The sequence below is a fragment of the Labeo rohita genome, chromosome 9 (assembly GCF_022985175.1).
Source record: "Labeo rohita strain BAU-BD-2019 chromosome 9, IGBB_LRoh.1.0, whole genome shotgun sequence".
Lineage (NCBI taxonomy): Eukaryota > Metazoa > Chordata > Actinopteri > Cypriniformes > Cyprinidae > Labeo > Labeo rohita.
Genome location: NC_066877.1, coordinates 19,942,404 through 19,960,171, shown reverse-complemented (window position 1 = coordinate 19,960,171; position 17,768 = coordinate 19,942,404). Strand labels below are relative to the sequence as shown.

The 17,768-nt window shown below is 35.4% G+C and overlaps 2 protein-coding genes across 3 annotated transcripts; one reads left to right on the top strand and one right to left on the bottom strand.

Moving 5' to 3' along the window:
* Positions 1–938: 938 nt before the first annotated feature.
* Positions 939–12,061, top strand: arhgap20 (Rho GTPase activating protein 20). 2 transcript variants are annotated; one of them, XM_051119738.1, is made up of 15 exons: positions 939–1,280; positions 2,515–2,591; positions 3,125–3,292; positions 3,901–4,050; positions 4,352–4,393; positions 4,492–4,576; positions 4,663–4,740; positions 4,837–4,903; positions 5,039–5,191; positions 5,520–5,701; positions 5,985–6,149; positions 7,246–7,376; positions 7,583–7,763; positions 7,945–8,056; positions 9,313–12,061. In XM_051119738.1, exons 1-15 carry the CDS (start codon positions 1,206–1,208, stop codon positions 10,410–10,412), a joined length of 2,766 nt encoding a protein of 921 aa, XP_050975695.1. In that variant the 5' UTR covers positions 939–1,205; the 3' UTR covers positions 10,413–12,061. The 2 variants fall into 2 exon arrangements, with proteins under 2 accessions (XP_050975695.1, XP_050975694.1); XM_051119737.1 differs by having other exon boundaries at positions 2,512–2,591.
* Positions 12,062–13,106: 1,045 nt separating this feature from the next.
* On the bottom strand, positions 13,107–17,484 carry fdx1 (ferredoxin 1). Its single transcript, XM_051119740.1, has 4 exons — positions 17,209–17,484; positions 15,267–15,391; positions 14,089–14,218; positions 13,107–13,544 (listed from the first exon to the last, which is right to left on the bottom strand). The coding sequence occupies exons 1-4, from the start codon at positions 17,361–17,363 to the stop codon at positions 13,415–13,417; spliced, it is 540 nt and encodes a 179-aa protein (XP_050975697.1). The 5' UTR covers positions 17,364–17,484; the 3' UTR covers positions 13,107–13,414.
* Positions 17,485–17,768: the final 284 nt, after the last annotated feature.

Genomic DNA, 17,768 nt, shown 5'->3' with positions numbered 1-17,768 from the left:
GATACTGCACATTAGAAAAATGATAAAGTGTTAAACCGCAGTTGTCACCTTTTAACCTTTTATTATACTAACAGATATGAAATATTAAATTTTCCACATTCCCATCTCTTCTTTATCTTTTTCTTTGTTCTTTCTGCCTGATTACATATTTACTTTATGCATTCTATGAATTATTGAAATATGTGACATATGTGTGTCTGCTGATTTCAAAAGAATGTTTTGACGATAAATGTGAATGATTGGCGCCAACAGGAAGGGAACTTTTCAAAACAATGATAAGAGAGATAAGATCTTTAACCCATTATTTTTAATGTTGTTCATTAATCTTTTTGTAGATCAAATCTGTAGTCTTTTAAAAGTGTATTAATTTCATATTCTTATCTGAAATGTCAAATGGTCAAAGTGTATATTAGATAAGGGTGAAAAATGAAAACACTCAAAACACTTTATTAGAAGGTCAGCAATAGCGTTCATGATACATTTTTTCTTGATTTTAACATTTTTTCTTTTTGTGCAAAAGACAGATTTACTGAACGCAGCTATATGAACTGCGGCTGGATCAGGATACAAAATGGACAGTCTGATGAAGTACAGTGAGGCAAGTATGATTACAATTTGTGCAACCGTCAATCAAACTGGATACATCTGGTGAGAAAAGAAGCTTAAGCTTGTCTGACCATTTACTCATCCCAGTAAGGAGGGGGCAGGGTATGAAGATAAACTGGCCTAAGGAATTATAAAAGATAAATACTAAATAGATTCTTCTCGAAATATTCATCAAAATGTCTTATTTCAAAAGGCAAACAGACATAATTAAAGAATGTTGTTCCATAAGGTGTAAACATTCTCTCCTCAGTCAACACTACAGCCATATGTTGTATACACACAGATTTATATCCCATTATGCACTGAGATCCCGCCTCCTAAATCCTCCCCCTGCTGCTCAGAGCCACAGACATAATCTTCCATCTTTCAGAGAGGAAAGACAAACACATTGTTCAAAGCGTGGACAATCAAAGTGTGGTGCTTGTGAGGAGGATGGAAAAACTGAATAAACCCCTGGATTTTATATTTCTACCACACTGAAACAGAAAAGAAGGAGAGCAGCAAAGGGAGGATTAGCCAGAGGCAGGTGATGATATGGAAACATTGATCTGATCAGTCCTCTAAATCACCTCCACAGTCTTTTTACCTGGATTTTAACCATGGGACCACTACATGAGCCAGGATGGCAAAAGAGAAACCGAACCAAAAGTTGTGGGGAATACCAGATCTCCAACGTAAGTAAACAAATATAAACAGCTGCTCATTGAAGGTCCACAACAAAAGAACTTTTAAAAGTAGCCTTTATCATATACAATAGTTAATCATTGGCTTTGCTTTGCTCTGTTAACATCACATAGTTTGTACTCTGTTAACATCACCAGGTTTGTACAATAGAAAAAGCGACAAATCTATGATTTGCCAGGGTTTAGCTTCAGCATTCAAAGCTCCATTATGAAGATTAACCAAACAAATACAGTAAAATAATTAAAAAGTAGATTTCAAATAAAGGCAAAAGGAGATTAGTGAGATTAAATAATCTAGAGTAGAACGTGTAAATAAAATGAATGCAATGTTGAAAAAAGCACATAAAAATAGATAAGGAGAGTACAACTCCATATTAATATAAGAGAGTGTTAGGTTACGCATAAACACAGCTGTATTGTGATTTTGATGAACTCATTTTAAACTTCATAAATTAAGTTGGCAACAAAATAATTATAACTGCTTATAAGTCCTTGTCTGTCATGCTCTCCTCTCTCAACTATCCTATCAAAATAAAGGCAAAATGATAAAAAAAACAACTTTAAAAAGGACAATAATAATAACCTTAGCTTATATATAAGTATTAAAAACAATAAAAAGTTAATTAATTAATTTTGAAAAGGAGGGTAAAAAAAAACTTGTTTTACAACAAATGCAATATAATCAGCCATAACCATATACATATCATAACATTTAAAAACAAAGTAAATGAATGAATGTAGAAACTAACTTTAAAAAATATTTAAGGAGATTAAAAGTTTTAAAACAAATGCAATATAATCAGCCATAACCATATACATATAACCATAAACATAATAAAATGTAAAAACAAAATAAGTAAATGAATGAATTTAGAAAATAACTGTAAAAAATATATAAGGAGACTAAAGGTTTTACAGCAAGAGCAATATCATCAACACATGTAAATATACATTGTGCCACACATATTAAGCTTTATGATCTTCTTCCAATGTAAAACCGAACAAAAAACAAATGGCTATATTTTGGTTACTCAATATTAGGTTTTATTTTTCAAAATTTTATATAGATGTAATCAATAAAAGATATTTGTAATCGCAGTTTATAAATGATAATTGTGCTGTTAAACCGACTATCAGCATGGTTGTTAATTTTTTGATTCTGATTATCTTTCTTTCTTTTTTATTATATTACATTACTCTCTCCTCATATTTTTTTCTCTAGAAGTCTTTCTCTCAGCGCAGACAGTCGGCACCCTCTGTTATTCTCAGCAAGGCTCTTACAAAGTCAAAACTTGTTGCCAGGTATGATTTTTGAAAACTAAAAATGTGTGTATGTAATGATGCATTCTGTAAACAGAAATATCAGACTTGCATGGCAATTAGAATATTTTACAGTCTGTTTTCCGTCTCAGTGAGCAGTTTGTTTCCCACTTCTGACACAATGTCACAGTCAGTGCTTGTGTGTATGCAAGAGGCTTCTGAATATATTTGCATTTTACTGAAAGGAGAGAATGAAGAGATGCTGCAGAAGCAGCCTGTGTGTGGTCTCACAACCAGCATCTGCACGTGTGTGAGTGTGTAAAAGAGTGACACCGAGAAACAAAGTTGTCTGCCGTCAGACAGGCTGTCTGAAGAGTGTGTATTTTCTGAAACCTACCTTTTGTCCGATGCTTAGCTGTAACACTGAAGCTAATTTATCAATGAAGCATGTGAAAGAGCGCTCAAGTCAGAAGCTTTGATTAATTACAGACGGATGTGTTTTCATATGCAAACATTTAAAGTATTTTGTGTAGGTTTTCTAATGTCCCTGTCACTTTTTCTTTCGTGTGTGTCAGGGATTGTGCATCTCAGGTTAGCCAGGACATTTTCGCCCTGATCCAGTCTCTGCTCAGCCCAACCAGGAAGCTCATTTGCCAAGGCAATGCGGTGTTGCAGACAGGGCTTCAGACCCAAGAGAGATTTCTCATCCTCTTCAATGATCTTCTCATCATCACCAAGGCTAAGTATGAAGGAGAACATGCACTGAGGAGAATTGAAAATACATCATCCAAATGTTGAAATGCACAAACATTCAGAATTTTTAAAAATGTTTTTGAAAGAAGTCTCCTATGCTATATCATTGGATCAGTAAAATTACACAGAAATATTATTACAATTTAAAAGAACTGTTTTCTATTTGAATATATTTAAAAATGTCATTAATTCTTGTGATGGCCAAGCTGAATTTTCAGCAGTCAATTACTCCAGTCTTCAGAGTCACACGATCCTTTGAAATACTTCAAAATATTCTGATTTGTTGCTCAAAAACATTTCTTATTATTAGCAAAGCTAAATAAAAAAAGTTGTGTTGCTTAATATTCTTGTGCAAACTGTGATACAGTTTTTGCAGTATTTTTTTGCTTCAAAAAGACAGCATTTATTTGAAATAGAAATATTATGTCACTTTTAGTCAATTTAATGTGTCCTTACTAAATAAAAGTGTTAAAATAAAATAAAATAAAATAAAATTTAGAATGGTAGTTTATAGAGCTACAAAGTTACAAAGTGATTAGATGGTATAACTCTAATAACTGGTCTTTGGAATAATTTGACATGTTTTTTTTTTTCCCAGGTCAGTAATGCAGGTGAAGCAGAAGAACTGTGTGCGTGTTAGTGAGATGTGGACGGCCAGCTGTGTGGATGAGGTGTGTGAAGCCAGTACTGGTTCAGAGAGGAGCTTCGTCATGGGCTGGCCAACTTACAACTGTGTGGCTACTTTTAGGTACATATACACGTTATGATTCTGTGAATTGTGGGGACTTTCCATAGACTTCTATTGTTTTTATACTGACCAAACATTATTTTCTGTTTACACAACCCAAACTTACCTTAAACCTACCCCTTATAGAAACCCTATTTGCACTATTACACTTTCAGATAAACATCATTTAAAAATTTTTTTTTTATAATTTTTTCCTTCAGGCCAGTCCTCACAATGTCAAAAATTTCAGGTTTTACAATCCTTTGATTGACACAGAGGGGGATTTCTCCTGTTAAACTTATGTTTTTGTGTGTGTGTATAGCACTTCAGAAGAAAAAGACAGGTGGCTGTCTCTCATCGAAAGGTCGGTTCTTTTACCGTCACAGTAAATACAATGAAAAAATCCTCTAATCTAAAAATCCTCTCTAAATCTAAATTTCTCTTCTCCCTCTTTTTAATTAGCTGTATAAAAGAAGAAAAACAGAGCGACGATCCGAAGATGATTCCACTCAAGATATATGCAAAGGATGTTGGGAACTGTGCCTACGTGAGAACTGACTGTTTTGTGAGTATAAAATGATGTACTGTAGCTTTGATGTGTAAATAAATGTGAATTTGCTTTAATTTTTCTAGGCAAAGACTCTTTTTATCAGCAACACAGACTGCACTTCTGATGTCATTAGCACAGCACTACAACAGTTTGGTCTTTCGGTATGTTAAGGCTTGGCACTGAACTACTAACTAACTAACTAACTAAATATGCTTATTTTTATTTAACGTATTAACTGCTTTTGTCTTTGCTCACAGGGTGGAATAAAAGATTATAAGTTGTGGGTATGTTCAAAACAAGATGAAACTCCATACCCTTTAATTGGTAAGAGTTTATCAGTAATTTTCAAAGCAATCAAACATTTTAGTTGTGAATTTATAGATTAAAAAGTACTGTGGTATTAGTATCTGATACGTTCCCTGCACAGCAGCTTTTTGTAAGGGGCTTTTGTTCCACCAGGTCATGAGTTTCCCTACAGCATTAAGATGAGCCACATTCGCCTGCTTCAGCAAGATGCAGTGACATCTTCCTACAGCCAGATGGCACTTCTGCCTATTGACGCCCACTGCCAGTTCTTCCTGAAGCCCAGTCAAATAAACACCACCTTCACAGGTGAGAAATGCCTGTTTTCAGAATACTACCATACTGTTTGTTCTGTTTTGGTAGTATGCAGTGCTTAGTATGATTTTTGTTTTGTTTGGTATGCATGGAAATAACTATGTATTTTACTTTTCACCTTCTGGAAAATGTCCCTCACATAATATAGCAAGCGGTCCACATTTGGGCTGTTCAGTTCTTTGAAAGTAAAGCCCACATCTATGTCAAAACACATACACAGGCAAAATGAAGTGTGAATATTAAGACATACATTTCACAAATGCTTGAGACGTTGTCTCTTCTTGATCTTGTTTCCTGCACTTTCATACATTTATCCTAGCAGAACAGAAAAGCGGGAGGAGGAGGATGTCTCTTATTAGCTGGGCTTTTAAACGAGGCTCCATCGCTGAACAGACTCTCCAATCCGAATCTCCTTGCCAAACTATTACACCGACTTCTGGTCATCTGTTTGGTCAGCCACTCGGTGATGTGATAAAAGACAATACCCTGCCATCATCCATTGTGGTATGTACTGAAAATCTCTACTGTATTACTTTTATAACTTTATCACAAGGAGAAATATTGATGGAAGCAGCATTATACGCTAAGATTGTTATATTATGTAAATGAAAAGCTGAATAACTTTTTTTGCATACTTTTAGGCATTTTTAAATGTCTAATAGCACCTTAAAACATTCTTATGCCCTAATGACAAAGTTATAATAAACTGATTTTATGTTAAAATATGATAACATCCATTTACAATAATAGTATTACAATGAAACATCCTGTTTTTTGTTTTTTAAAGGACATGCTGAAGTGTTTGTGCGGTGAGGGGGCCGTGACGCGTGGTATATTCCGTCGCTCTGCTGGAGTGAAGGCCTGCCGAGAATTGAGGGAAAAGCTGGATTCTGGTCACTATGAAGAGCCACTGAGTGGAGAACCTGTGCTTGTTACCGCTTCAGTGTTCAAGGTAGATATTTATGTATGTTCACTGTGCAAGAGGAGGCAGCTGTGGCCTAAGGGTTAGAGAGTCAGACTTGTAACCTAAACATCAGGGGTTCGAGTCTCTGTACTGGCAGGAATTGTATGCAGGGTGATACACACAGAAAAATAGGGGTTTAACATTGTACCTTTTGGGGTACAAATGCTTGTTGCTGGAGCAGTACCCTTAAAAGGACATCTTTGTAACTTTTTAACCCCTAAAAGGTACATATTAGTACCTTCCCTGCTGAAAAAAACCTAGGCTGGTTTTAGCTGGTCATCTAGGCTGGTCTTAGCTGGTTTAAGCTGGAAGTAGCTGGTTTAAGCTGGTCTCCCAGCCTGGCTCTGCTGGTCAGGCTGATTTTAGCCGGTTGTTTCAGCAGGTCTCCCAGTCTGACCAGCCGAGTCGGGTTGGGAGACCAGCTAAAACCAGCTACTTCCAGCTTAAACCAGCCTAGACTGGTTTTAGCTATTTTTTTTCAGCAGGGTTAGAGTAGTAATACATACCCTTAAAGGACTAATAAGTATGCTCCAGCGACACGCTGTTGTGCACTAAAAAACATTATATTATTATCATAAATTAAACCCATGTATGACTTTTTATGTTTTTATATTCATAACACAAGCAATGTACCTGAATTTTATGAAGCTGACAGAACGGTCCATCCAGATGGACTCACTCGTTTAGTTTCTGTTTGAATCAGTTATTTTGAACGAATCGTTTGAATGATGAATCGTTTATTAAAACAGGAACTCACTGCCCCTTTTTTACAATTCAGCCACTGATTGTAGGTTGTGCTGTTTAATATATGTGAAAACTGTAATACATTTTTAAATGTTTCTTTGATGAATAGAACATTTAAAAGAACAATTTTAAAGGAGAAACCTTCTGTAACACTATAAATGTCTTTACTGTCACACAATTAATTTATTGCATCCTTGCTGATTAAAAGTATTGATAATCTTCCAAGGAAAAAAAAAAAAAGCCTTGACCCTGAACTATTGCACGGTAGTGTAAGTCAAAAATAAACACTGATTGTATCGTGACAACTCTCTGATCTCATATCTGTGTTTTTGATTGATAGGAGTTCTTGCGCAATATACCTGGCAGCCTTTTGTGCGAGGAGCTCTATGAGCAATGGCTCCAAGCAGTGGAGCCAGATAGTGAAAGAAATGGACCCCTGACAGAGAAAAACCTGCTACAGGAGGTTCAGAGGTAAAGCCCTAGTAACACTCTGATCAGTTTATCAGGTTTTGTAATGCTAGAGAAGGATAAAACCTTGATAATGATGGATCAGGGCTAGGATATTACTGCACACCTTAAGCAGATTTAGGTTTAGTGGACAACTTCAGCTTTATGAGTTATATAATCATGAAGACACAGATATTTTATGAACTGAATTATTCTCCATATGTTCAAAGGCTTGTTCAGCTTTTACCTAAAGAAAATCTCCTGCTGCTGAGACACATGATAGCAATGCTGCACCACATACAGCTCAATGCTGAACACAACCAGATGACATCTTTTAACCTGGCAGTGTGTATAGCACCTAGCTGTCTGTGGAATCACAAACTACAATCTCATGAAAAAGACGCCAAAAAGGTAAGTGCACATGCACATGCACGTTTTATTATTACCAGATTATTATAATATCTGCTGAGTGCATGAGTATTTGATGAAGTAATCATCATTATTGCTCTCTAAAGAACGGCAGTAGCAATGGAAATGTAATAGATGTAAGAAACAAAATATAAATGTAATTGCCAATGTAATCTGTACACAGGTGTGTGACCTTGTGCGTGTCTTGATTGACAACTGCTGTGCGTTGTTTGGGGATGAAATTATAACCCTCTTAAGGGATTTGACTGAAGACAATAGAAGCAACCGTGGATCAGGTTACTATAAATACCAACATGATTCACAACCACGTACTGTACACACCAATACAAAACAACACTGTATAATATTTATGTATTAGTTGGTATAATTAAACCAACCTGGATTTTTATCCCTTTTTGAAAATGTAAATGAAATTTACATAAAATACTACTGTGTGTTTATACATCAAAAGTTTTTGAACAGTAAGATTTTTATTGTTTTTTAAAGAAGTCTCTTCTGCTCACCACGATTGCATTTATTTGATCCAAAGTACGGCAAAAACAGTACAATTTTGAAATATTTTTACTATTTAAAATAACTGTTTTCTATTTTAATATATTTTAAAATGTCATTTATTCTTGTGATTTCAAAGCTGAATTTTTAGCATCATTACTCCAGTCACATGATCCTTCAGAAATCATTCTAATATTCTGATTTGCTGCTCAAATTGTATTATTATTATTATGTTGAAAACAGCTAAGTAGAATTTTCTCAGGTTTCTTTGATGAATAGAGAGTTCAGAAGAACAGCATTTATCTAAATAGAAATATTTTTTAACATTCTAAATGTCTTTATCATCCCTTTTGATCAATTTAAAGTATCCTTGCTGAAGTATTCATTTCTATAATTTCTTTCCTGGAAAAAAATAAAAATAAAAAATATATTATGACTGGCTTTTATAGTGTATAATGTTACAAAAGCTTTTTTATTTCAGATAAATGCTGATCTTTGGATCTTTCTTAATCCTGAAAGAAATGTACTCAACTGTTTTAAATATTGATAATAATAATAATAATAAAGGTTTCTTAAACAGCAAATAAGCATGTTAGAATGATTTCAGAAGGATCATGTGACCCTGAAGACTGGAGTAATGATGCTGAAAATTTAGATTTGATCACAAGAATAAATTACATTTTAAAATATATTCAAATAGAAAGCAGTTATTTAAAATAGTAAAAATATTTCACAATATCACTGCTTTTGCTGTATGTATATATTTTTATATATATATATGTATATACATAATTTTTATTACGTTTTGTGTTTTTATCTAATATTTACATTGTATTTTAATTCAGCCCTATTTCAGTTAGCAAAAATAATTTTAATAGATTTTCTACACAATACCAACAGTCTTTTCGTAAAATGTTCTTTTGCAACTTCATATTGTAACTTCATGAAGTAACAACAGCACATTTTCACACAATTTCTTTTAGTACGTTTTCCAATATTTTACAGTCGATATATATTTCTTTTCTCTTCCTGCCTCTAGTTGGGTCCCTGCAGCAGATGTCAGATTCAGGTTATGAGAGTCTTAAGAACGAGGTGAATACTGACTCAGAGGACACTTCTAAGACCCGTGCTCTTAAAGACAGTCGTAGTATGGACTCACTCATGTCACTGAGTGATTGTGACCTCGATTGTCCAGAAAGCAACCTGCCATCTTCCAGTCCATCGGCACAGATCAGGAACTTTACACATGCGACGCTTCAGCTCCGATCCCTTAAATTACACAGACACTCCATTTCCACCATCACTTTGACTTCTCATGAACAGGAAGTAATCCTAAAAAGTGGAAACTATGAAGAGTTCAAGAGACCTAATGAGGTCAATGATAAGGTATTTTTGGAACAAAACATTCAACAACTAAATTTCATCAAAGAAAAACAAACTCCACCAACCTCCAATATACCATCGCCAGTAACTTCACCAACATGCTCATCTGTGAGTTCAATAGACAGTCCATTTTCTCTGTCCACCCATAAGACCCTCAATTCTCCTCAGGACTCTCCAGCCAAGGGACAATCTGATTTGCTCACTCAAAATAGCTTGTCCAATGAGAAATCATCTCCACCACATCATCAGAGAAACATCACTGATACTGAAGAGTGTTTGCAGCCTAAATTACCCAAAAATCCTCCTTCTTATTACCAGGCCTTACAACAGCTCAACAGAAAACCATTCTCACAGACTCCCACTCAAAAACATTTACATAAAGGAACAACCTTTTTCTACAAGGGGCCCGGAAACCCCACACACAGCCCTTTAGGACACCCCAATCTGTCCCCTGACCCTCAGACCGCCAGGTTCACCTGTCAAACCCGGACTGAAGAAGAGGTCAAACTACCACAGAGTGTGTTTTACGGACAGAGCTGCAAGTTAACAGTGCACAAAATCAAGGGACAGAATGCAGGTTTAAAATCTAGCAAACTCCCTGGGCAGCAGCTGAAGTTTAAAGCACTAGATTTGCACCCCTCCTCCAGAAAAATAGCCAGGGAGTATTTTATGGATGCTTGTCCTCTTGGAGAGAAGCGAGCTATTGGAAGAGGCCAAAGGCTCAGCTGTCGCAGTAGCAGCCAGTGGATTGTGTGAGGCCAATGGGATCATTCATTTCAAAATTATTGAAAATTAATTACAAGATTATCTGCTGTTTCTTATAATTAACAATTACATGCGGCATACTACAGAATGATTAGAATAGCTATATTGTTAATACTTGCAGTTTGAGCTTTGTAATGCCTTTTTTTTTTGTAAATGATCACACGCATTAGATTTTTTTTTTTTTTTATTGTACTTACAATAGCAATTTTTTACATTTTTTTTTTTTAAGTTTTCAATGTGTGTGTGTGTGTTTTGTTAGCATTCAAAAACAGCACACACTTACACATACACATTCATAAAATCCCCTTTACATACAGTAGGGATATATTACCCATTTTGTTTGTTGATATTAAAATGTAATTATTCTTATTTTTATTCTCGAAGATGAATGCCACTATTTTAAAGGAGTTGTTCACTTCCAGAACAAAAATGTACAGATACTGTACTCACCCCCTTGTCGTCTAAGATGTTCATGTCTTTCTTTCTTCAGTCGTAAAGAAATTATGTTTTTTGAGGAAAACATTTCAGGATTTCTCTCCGTGTAATGGACTTCTATGGTGTTGCCAAGTTTGAACTTCCAAAATGCAGTTTAAATGCAGCTTCAAAGGGCTCTGAACGATCCCAGCCGAGGAAGAAGCATCTTATCTAATGAAACAATCGGTTATTTTCCAAAAAAAAACAAAACAAACTATTTATATACTTTTTAACCTCAAACGCTCATCTTGTCTAACTCTGTGTAAGCTGTTTTTTTCCGGTCATGACAGTTAGGGTATGTCGAAAAATTCCCATCTCATTTTCTACTACAACTTCAAAATCATCCTACATTGCTGTTGTTTTGTAAAGGGTGTTTGATTTTCTTTGCATGTTCACTTAGTAAACACTGGGTTTGTACTTCTGCAGCGATGTAGGACAATTTTAATGTTGGAGGAGAAAATGAGATGGGAGTTTGTAGATGTACCCTAACTGTCATGACCGAAGAAAAAAAAAAAAGTTCACACAGAGCTATACAAGAGGAGCGATTGAGGTTAAAAAGTATAGAAATTGTCATTTTTCTTTTTCTTTTTTTTTTTAAAGTAACCGATCATTTTGCTAGATAAGACCCTTCTTTCTCGGCTGGGATTGTTTAGAGCAGGGGTGCTCAACCCTGGTCCTGGAGATCAACTTTCCTGCAGAGTTCAGCTCCAACCCTGACCAAACACACCTGAACCAGCTAATTAGGATCTGAAGGAGCACTAGATAATTACAGACAGGTGTGCTTGATTAGGGTTGGAACTAAACTCTGCAGGAAGGTCGATCTCCAGGAACAGGGTTGGGCACCCCTGGTTTAGAGCCATTTGAAGCAGCATTTAAACTGCATTTTGAAGGTTCAAATTTAGGGGGCAGCACAGAAGTCCATTACATGGAAGGAAATCCTGGAACATTTTCCTCAAAAAACATATTACTACTGAAGACATAAACATCTTGGATGACAAGGAGGTGAGTACATAATCTGTACATTTTTGTTCTGTAAGTGAGCTAATACATTAAGGTCCAAGATGATTTCATTTGAGATGATTTTTCAGCATTGTAATGCCTTTTTGTAAATGTAGCCAAACCTTTTTGTAAATGTATCAAAATCTTCTTGACAGTAGAAAACATTTGATTTATAAATACAATATTTTATTGCACTTTAAAAATGCTATTTAATATAGTCCTAAAGTTTTTAATTTGAATTTTAATCATGTTTTGTACCATAAATCCTATTAAAACTAGTAATCCCACCTGTGTGTGCTGTGCTCTATTTTTCAACAAGTGTTCATTTTTGCAAACATTTTGGCGCAGTACTTAAAGGAGAAGTCCACTTCTAGAACAACAATTCACAAATAATGTACTCACCCCCTTGTCATCCAAGATGTTTATGTCTTTCTGTCTTCAGTCGTAAAGAAATTACGTTTTTTGAGGAAAACATTTTAGGATTTTTCTTTATATAATGGACTTCAATTGTGCCCCCGATTTTGAACTTCAAAAAAGTAGTTTAAATTCAGCTTCAAAGGGCTCTAAACGATCCCAGCCAAGGAAGAAGGGTCTTATCTAGCGAATTATATGAAGAAAAATCCTAAAATGCTTTCCTCAAAAACCATAATTTCTTTACGACTGAAGACAGAAAGAAATAAACATCTTGGATGACAAGGGGGTGAGTACATTATTTGTGAATTGTTGTTAAAGGAGAAGTGGACTTCTCCTTCAACATTCTCTTTGTAGTCATGTCAACATTTTTAACACATCAATATAACTAAGACATAGCGTGTAACAACAGAAATAATGTGTCATTTGTTAACATTAGTTGATGTATTAACTAACATGGATGAACAATGAACAATACATTTATTATAATACTTATTAATCTTTGGTAATGATAGTTAAAAATTAGTCGTTCGTTGTTTGTTCATGTTAGTTCATAGTGCATTAACTAATGTTAACAAACACAACTTGTGATTTAAATAATGCATTGGTAAATGCTGAAATTAACATTAATACATGCTGTAGAAGTATTGTTCATTCTTAGTTCATTTTAACTAATGTAGATAACTATTGTTAACTAATGAACCTTATTGTAAAGTGTTATCAACAATATAAATAAAACATGCACTTGCTTGAGGATGAAGTTCCAGCTTTCAAATACAAAAATCAAACAAATAAAACAACTTAAAAAGTTAAACATCATATTTATTGCAATAAATCAGTTACATTTATTTCTGCATTCAAAATGTACAGCAACAAGACGCTCCTACCTCTCATTCTGACACAAAGAATTGCAGAATCTGCACAATTACAAAATTACAATCACTAAAATTATAAAAACTACTTACGGCAGCCTGTAAATAATATTAAACGATAAATGTTATCATTTAAATTGCAGTTTTCTATTAAAGTAGTACATATTAAAATACTTGCTATTAAAGATACCTCCATAATGCAGTGTGTATGAGATACGGTGGGCTTTATTTTATAGATTATATTTTGGGTGGGCCTGCGGAGGACTCTTTTTCACTCTCAACTCGAGCATCAGATATCACGTCTGGCACACGCAAAATCATCCCATCCAGATCTTTACTCAAACACACCTGGCAGCCAAGACGAGATCTAAAAGATGTACATGCAAAATAGAAATGTGAAAATCTGCCATGAATATTCAAATCCAGCCAAATCATGAATCGCTAAAACAAAATCAAAAGATGTGAACTTTTTAATGCACAGTCACCTCACTCTATTGGTCAGTGGTTTTCAAACCGGTCCTGCGAGCACCCCCAACTCTGCACGTTTTCTGTGTCTCCCCCATCTATCACACCTGATTCAACTCATCAGCTCATTCGTAGCGACAGCAAGACCTAAAATGGGTGTGTCAGATCTGAGAGACCTAAAAAAAAAAGTGCAGTGTTGGGGGTGCTCGCGGGACCGGTTTGAAAACCGCTGGCTTAAACAAACAGAGAGTAATGATAGTGAGCTACTGTGTTTACATTTATAGGGGAATCAACCGATGAATGGCTTACTAATTGTTGTCTCTGCATATTTAGGAAAGTGTATTTCAACATCAAAAAAAGACACGTTCTTCATCTGAAGCGATTGCATGCCTTTTAAAGACAATTTTAAAATGATCTCCTATTGTTGAATGATTTGGTTCACTCACGTGTCCGTAAGCCCATAAGCCAAGTCCAGCATGTCCATTTCCTCATCAGTAATAGGTCCAAGCTTCTTATAAACGGCCTCCTCGAAAATAAGGTGGCACGTAGAGCAGGCCAAAGTTCCCTCACATGCACCTAGTTCAACAACCCAAAAGAGAGACACAAAATATTAGCCTGCAACCTAGTACAACTCACAGTTCAGTTACATTGACATTGACTGTTGACATTGACCTGTTCACAATGAGCAAATCAGTTTTACTATTTTTGAGTCAATCTGGAGTCCTCATAGTCAGTACACTATATGCACTGTAAAATGGTTTTGTCAGCTAGCCTAAAAATGTAATTCACGTTGTAACATCTAAACTAACTGGATTTACTGAAATCAAAAATATGATTTAATATAACCTGAATCAACCTGACTATGTTAGGTGACACCCGGATATTACGACTTGTATGGCTTGATATTTCAGCATTTACGTTATATGTAGTAGAAAACCAAAGAAAGACTTTTGTTATATAAAAAAAAATCCACAGTTTATACATATTTTGACTATGGGGGGCGCTATTATTTCGATTATGTGAAATGGTTGCACTCTGAGCTACTGCGCTATCTGTTGCTATTTTTACTGCAACACAACTCAGAAAATGAAATACTGATACAATGCCACATTTTGTTGCTTTTGGTTGTAATTTTCAGTCAAAGGGCAACAGGACAAGTGATGCAAGTCTTCACTGCTTTTCCTAGTGATAAGAAGAGGAGCAAAGAATGGGAAGATCCCTGTGGACGAATAAAACTTCATAAAGACCCGTGTCTTGTTCTCTCCACTTTAGTCCTGATGCCTGTGAGGCTTTTATTAGGCCACAGCAACTGAAAGAGCTTGCAAACAGCAGAGACAAGAAACACTAGATGCCATCCGGGCAGGATGTAAATGTGTCAACGCTTGCCACGACGCTGCAGTTTAAGCTTATGCTTATATCCAAGCTCTTTCAGTAGCTGTGGTCATGGTATCAGTATTTTATCAGTTCTCTTGTGGTAAAAATAGCACCAGGAAGCATCATAATTGTGCCCTCATGGTCCAAAATATGCAAAAAATGTGGATCAGAGCAGGAAGAAACTGCAGGTTTTTACTTCTTGTAGTGTGTGAAAGAAATATGCATATTTGTCTGAACATGTAAAACTTACCAAATCCATCAATATCTAGATCATTGTTAACAACAACATCGAGTAGTGATTCTCCAGGTAAAGCTTTCACCGTGATCCTTTTTCCATCTCGATTCAAAAAGTGAACTGTCACCTTGTCCTCAGCCCTGCACAGAGACATTTTAAGGTGCAAAGACGAAGCCATCATCATTAACATCGAAAGTGCTATGTGAAAAACCTAGAACAATGATTTGTTGTATCCTTAAGCCCCTTTTGCTGAAAACTTTGGCTAAACCTCTTAATGTTATTGTTAATCAGACCATTGTTTAAAAAGCCAAAGGATTTCCCTTGAAATGTAGGTCCCTGAAAAATGCACACTTTTGTCTAAAAATAGGCCTTGATGGATTGAGACTTTCATTATGTAAAATGGGCAAATGTTATAGCCAAAAAAAAAAAAAAACAATTACGGTAGATGCATTTCATTCATACTTTCCCCATCACACATCTGTTCTACATATTTACATTTTAAACACTAGCTAGCTTCTGTGCTAACTGAATAAAGAGTAGTCATTTACAGTTCAGTACACAGCTACAACAATATCCTGAGCATGAATTCCCCTAAGCCCTGATAAAATCCTCCTGAGAAAAGACGATTTATGCATGGAGGCTTACACACAAAAGTGAGCATGGAGAAGATTTAGATGCAGTGGTCTTCAGTAGGCCAAAGATGTTATATTGAAAATGTCTGCTTACTTTGTCCATTCACAGTACAATGTTTTATAGTACAATGTAAAACAGAAGTCCTTTGAGGTCATTTTTTTGCAATCAGTTTGTATGAAATGCGAGAGACCACAGAGTTACACACTAGACATGCAAATACCACTCACATTTTTTTAAGGAAGTCAGTTATGCTTAACAAGGCTGTGTTTACTTGATCAAAATTAACTGTAACATCTGTGATATATTATTACAATTTAAAACAACTGTTTTCCATTATTATTTTAAAATGGTATTTATTTCTGTGATACAAAGTTTTCAGTGTCCCGTGATCCCTCAGAAGACTTTCTAATACGCTGATACCTCAAACTTTTGAGCAGTATTGTAGGCATCTCAGTAGTCAACTGTATTAGCATACTGCAATGCCCTGAACAATGGTAAAGACTGTGAAATATAGTCAAAGTCAAATTCTGATCAAGTACATATGAGGATGTGTGTATAAAATGACCTTGAGGAAGCTCCAGATATCAATGTATCAACTATAACAACAGTCTACGTTCTTAATTACCATAGACCCAAAGATAAAAATGAGATAAAGATAGATAAAGTAAAATAAAGAGGAGCACGTTATTACACAATGCCCACATCACTCAGTGTAAATGTAACCCAACAGCCTTGACCTACAACATAAAAGCAGAGAAAAAATAAATAAAATAAACCCGCTCAACCTACTGCACAACTGGGAAATACAGTGAACCCAAAAAAACAGCTGTACAAATAAGCCACACTTAAAATACGTGAATGACATTGTATTAGATCTAAAATATCAAACCATGTGTCAATGCAAACAGATTATGCTAGATCACTCTAGGCTTATCTGAACCATGATTCCAATGACTTTTAGCCAACTTATCTCAAGGTCATTTTTGTCAATTTATGGACTCAGTTCCCCTCACGTTCACAAAGGTATAGTTTATCACAAACTAACAACATGATCCACTAACATCTGACAACTATTGTATTTTCAACATTGTCATGTGAACCCCAAGAAACTGTGAATGGTGGCATGTTTTGTTTGACAGAAGCGCTAAAGATTTTTGTTCTTCAGAAAAACACCAAAATGTCCTTTTGACATTTTATTATCTAACCTCATGACGTTACGTATTCATATAGGCGACACTTTTCGCGACATTACATCTCTGTTGACAAAACTGCTAACACGGATAGGTCCTAATGACTCAATACTACTTAAAAGACAGTTTCTTACCTTAGTGGATTTGTTAATGTGTTTATTTCTCTGCTGTGTGTGTAGCTCCCCGTCACGCATTGTGGAAATGCTCTCGTTTGACTGAACGTTTTGTGCGCCGCTTTACGCATCACAGCCGCTCGCTGGAGAAGCACTCTCAATGCACACGCCGACATTGTAAAATATTTTGTTGCCAGACCTCCGAAGACCTAAACTAGCACGGTTGCATGTGCGATGGAGTTAAACTTTCGACTCTTTATACGTTGCGGAAATAGAGCTGTTCGGTCGTGACGTCAATTTGTAGGCCAACCCGGAAATAATCCGTCATGTGTTTCTTCAGGAACGTTCTATGGGTTTTAATTTTTAAGTAAACTGTGCTATTCATATTTTGTTCTTCCACATACATCCATACTCAGTCTCTCAGTTTGCGTGTTTTCTTTAAATATGAAACACTGAGGAGACCAAGACATGTCGATTCACTACAGAGAACTATATGATATTCTATCTAAATAAAAAAACAAAACAGGCCAATATTTAAATCTCTTAATAGAACAATAACGAGAAGCATTTAAAAATCTATT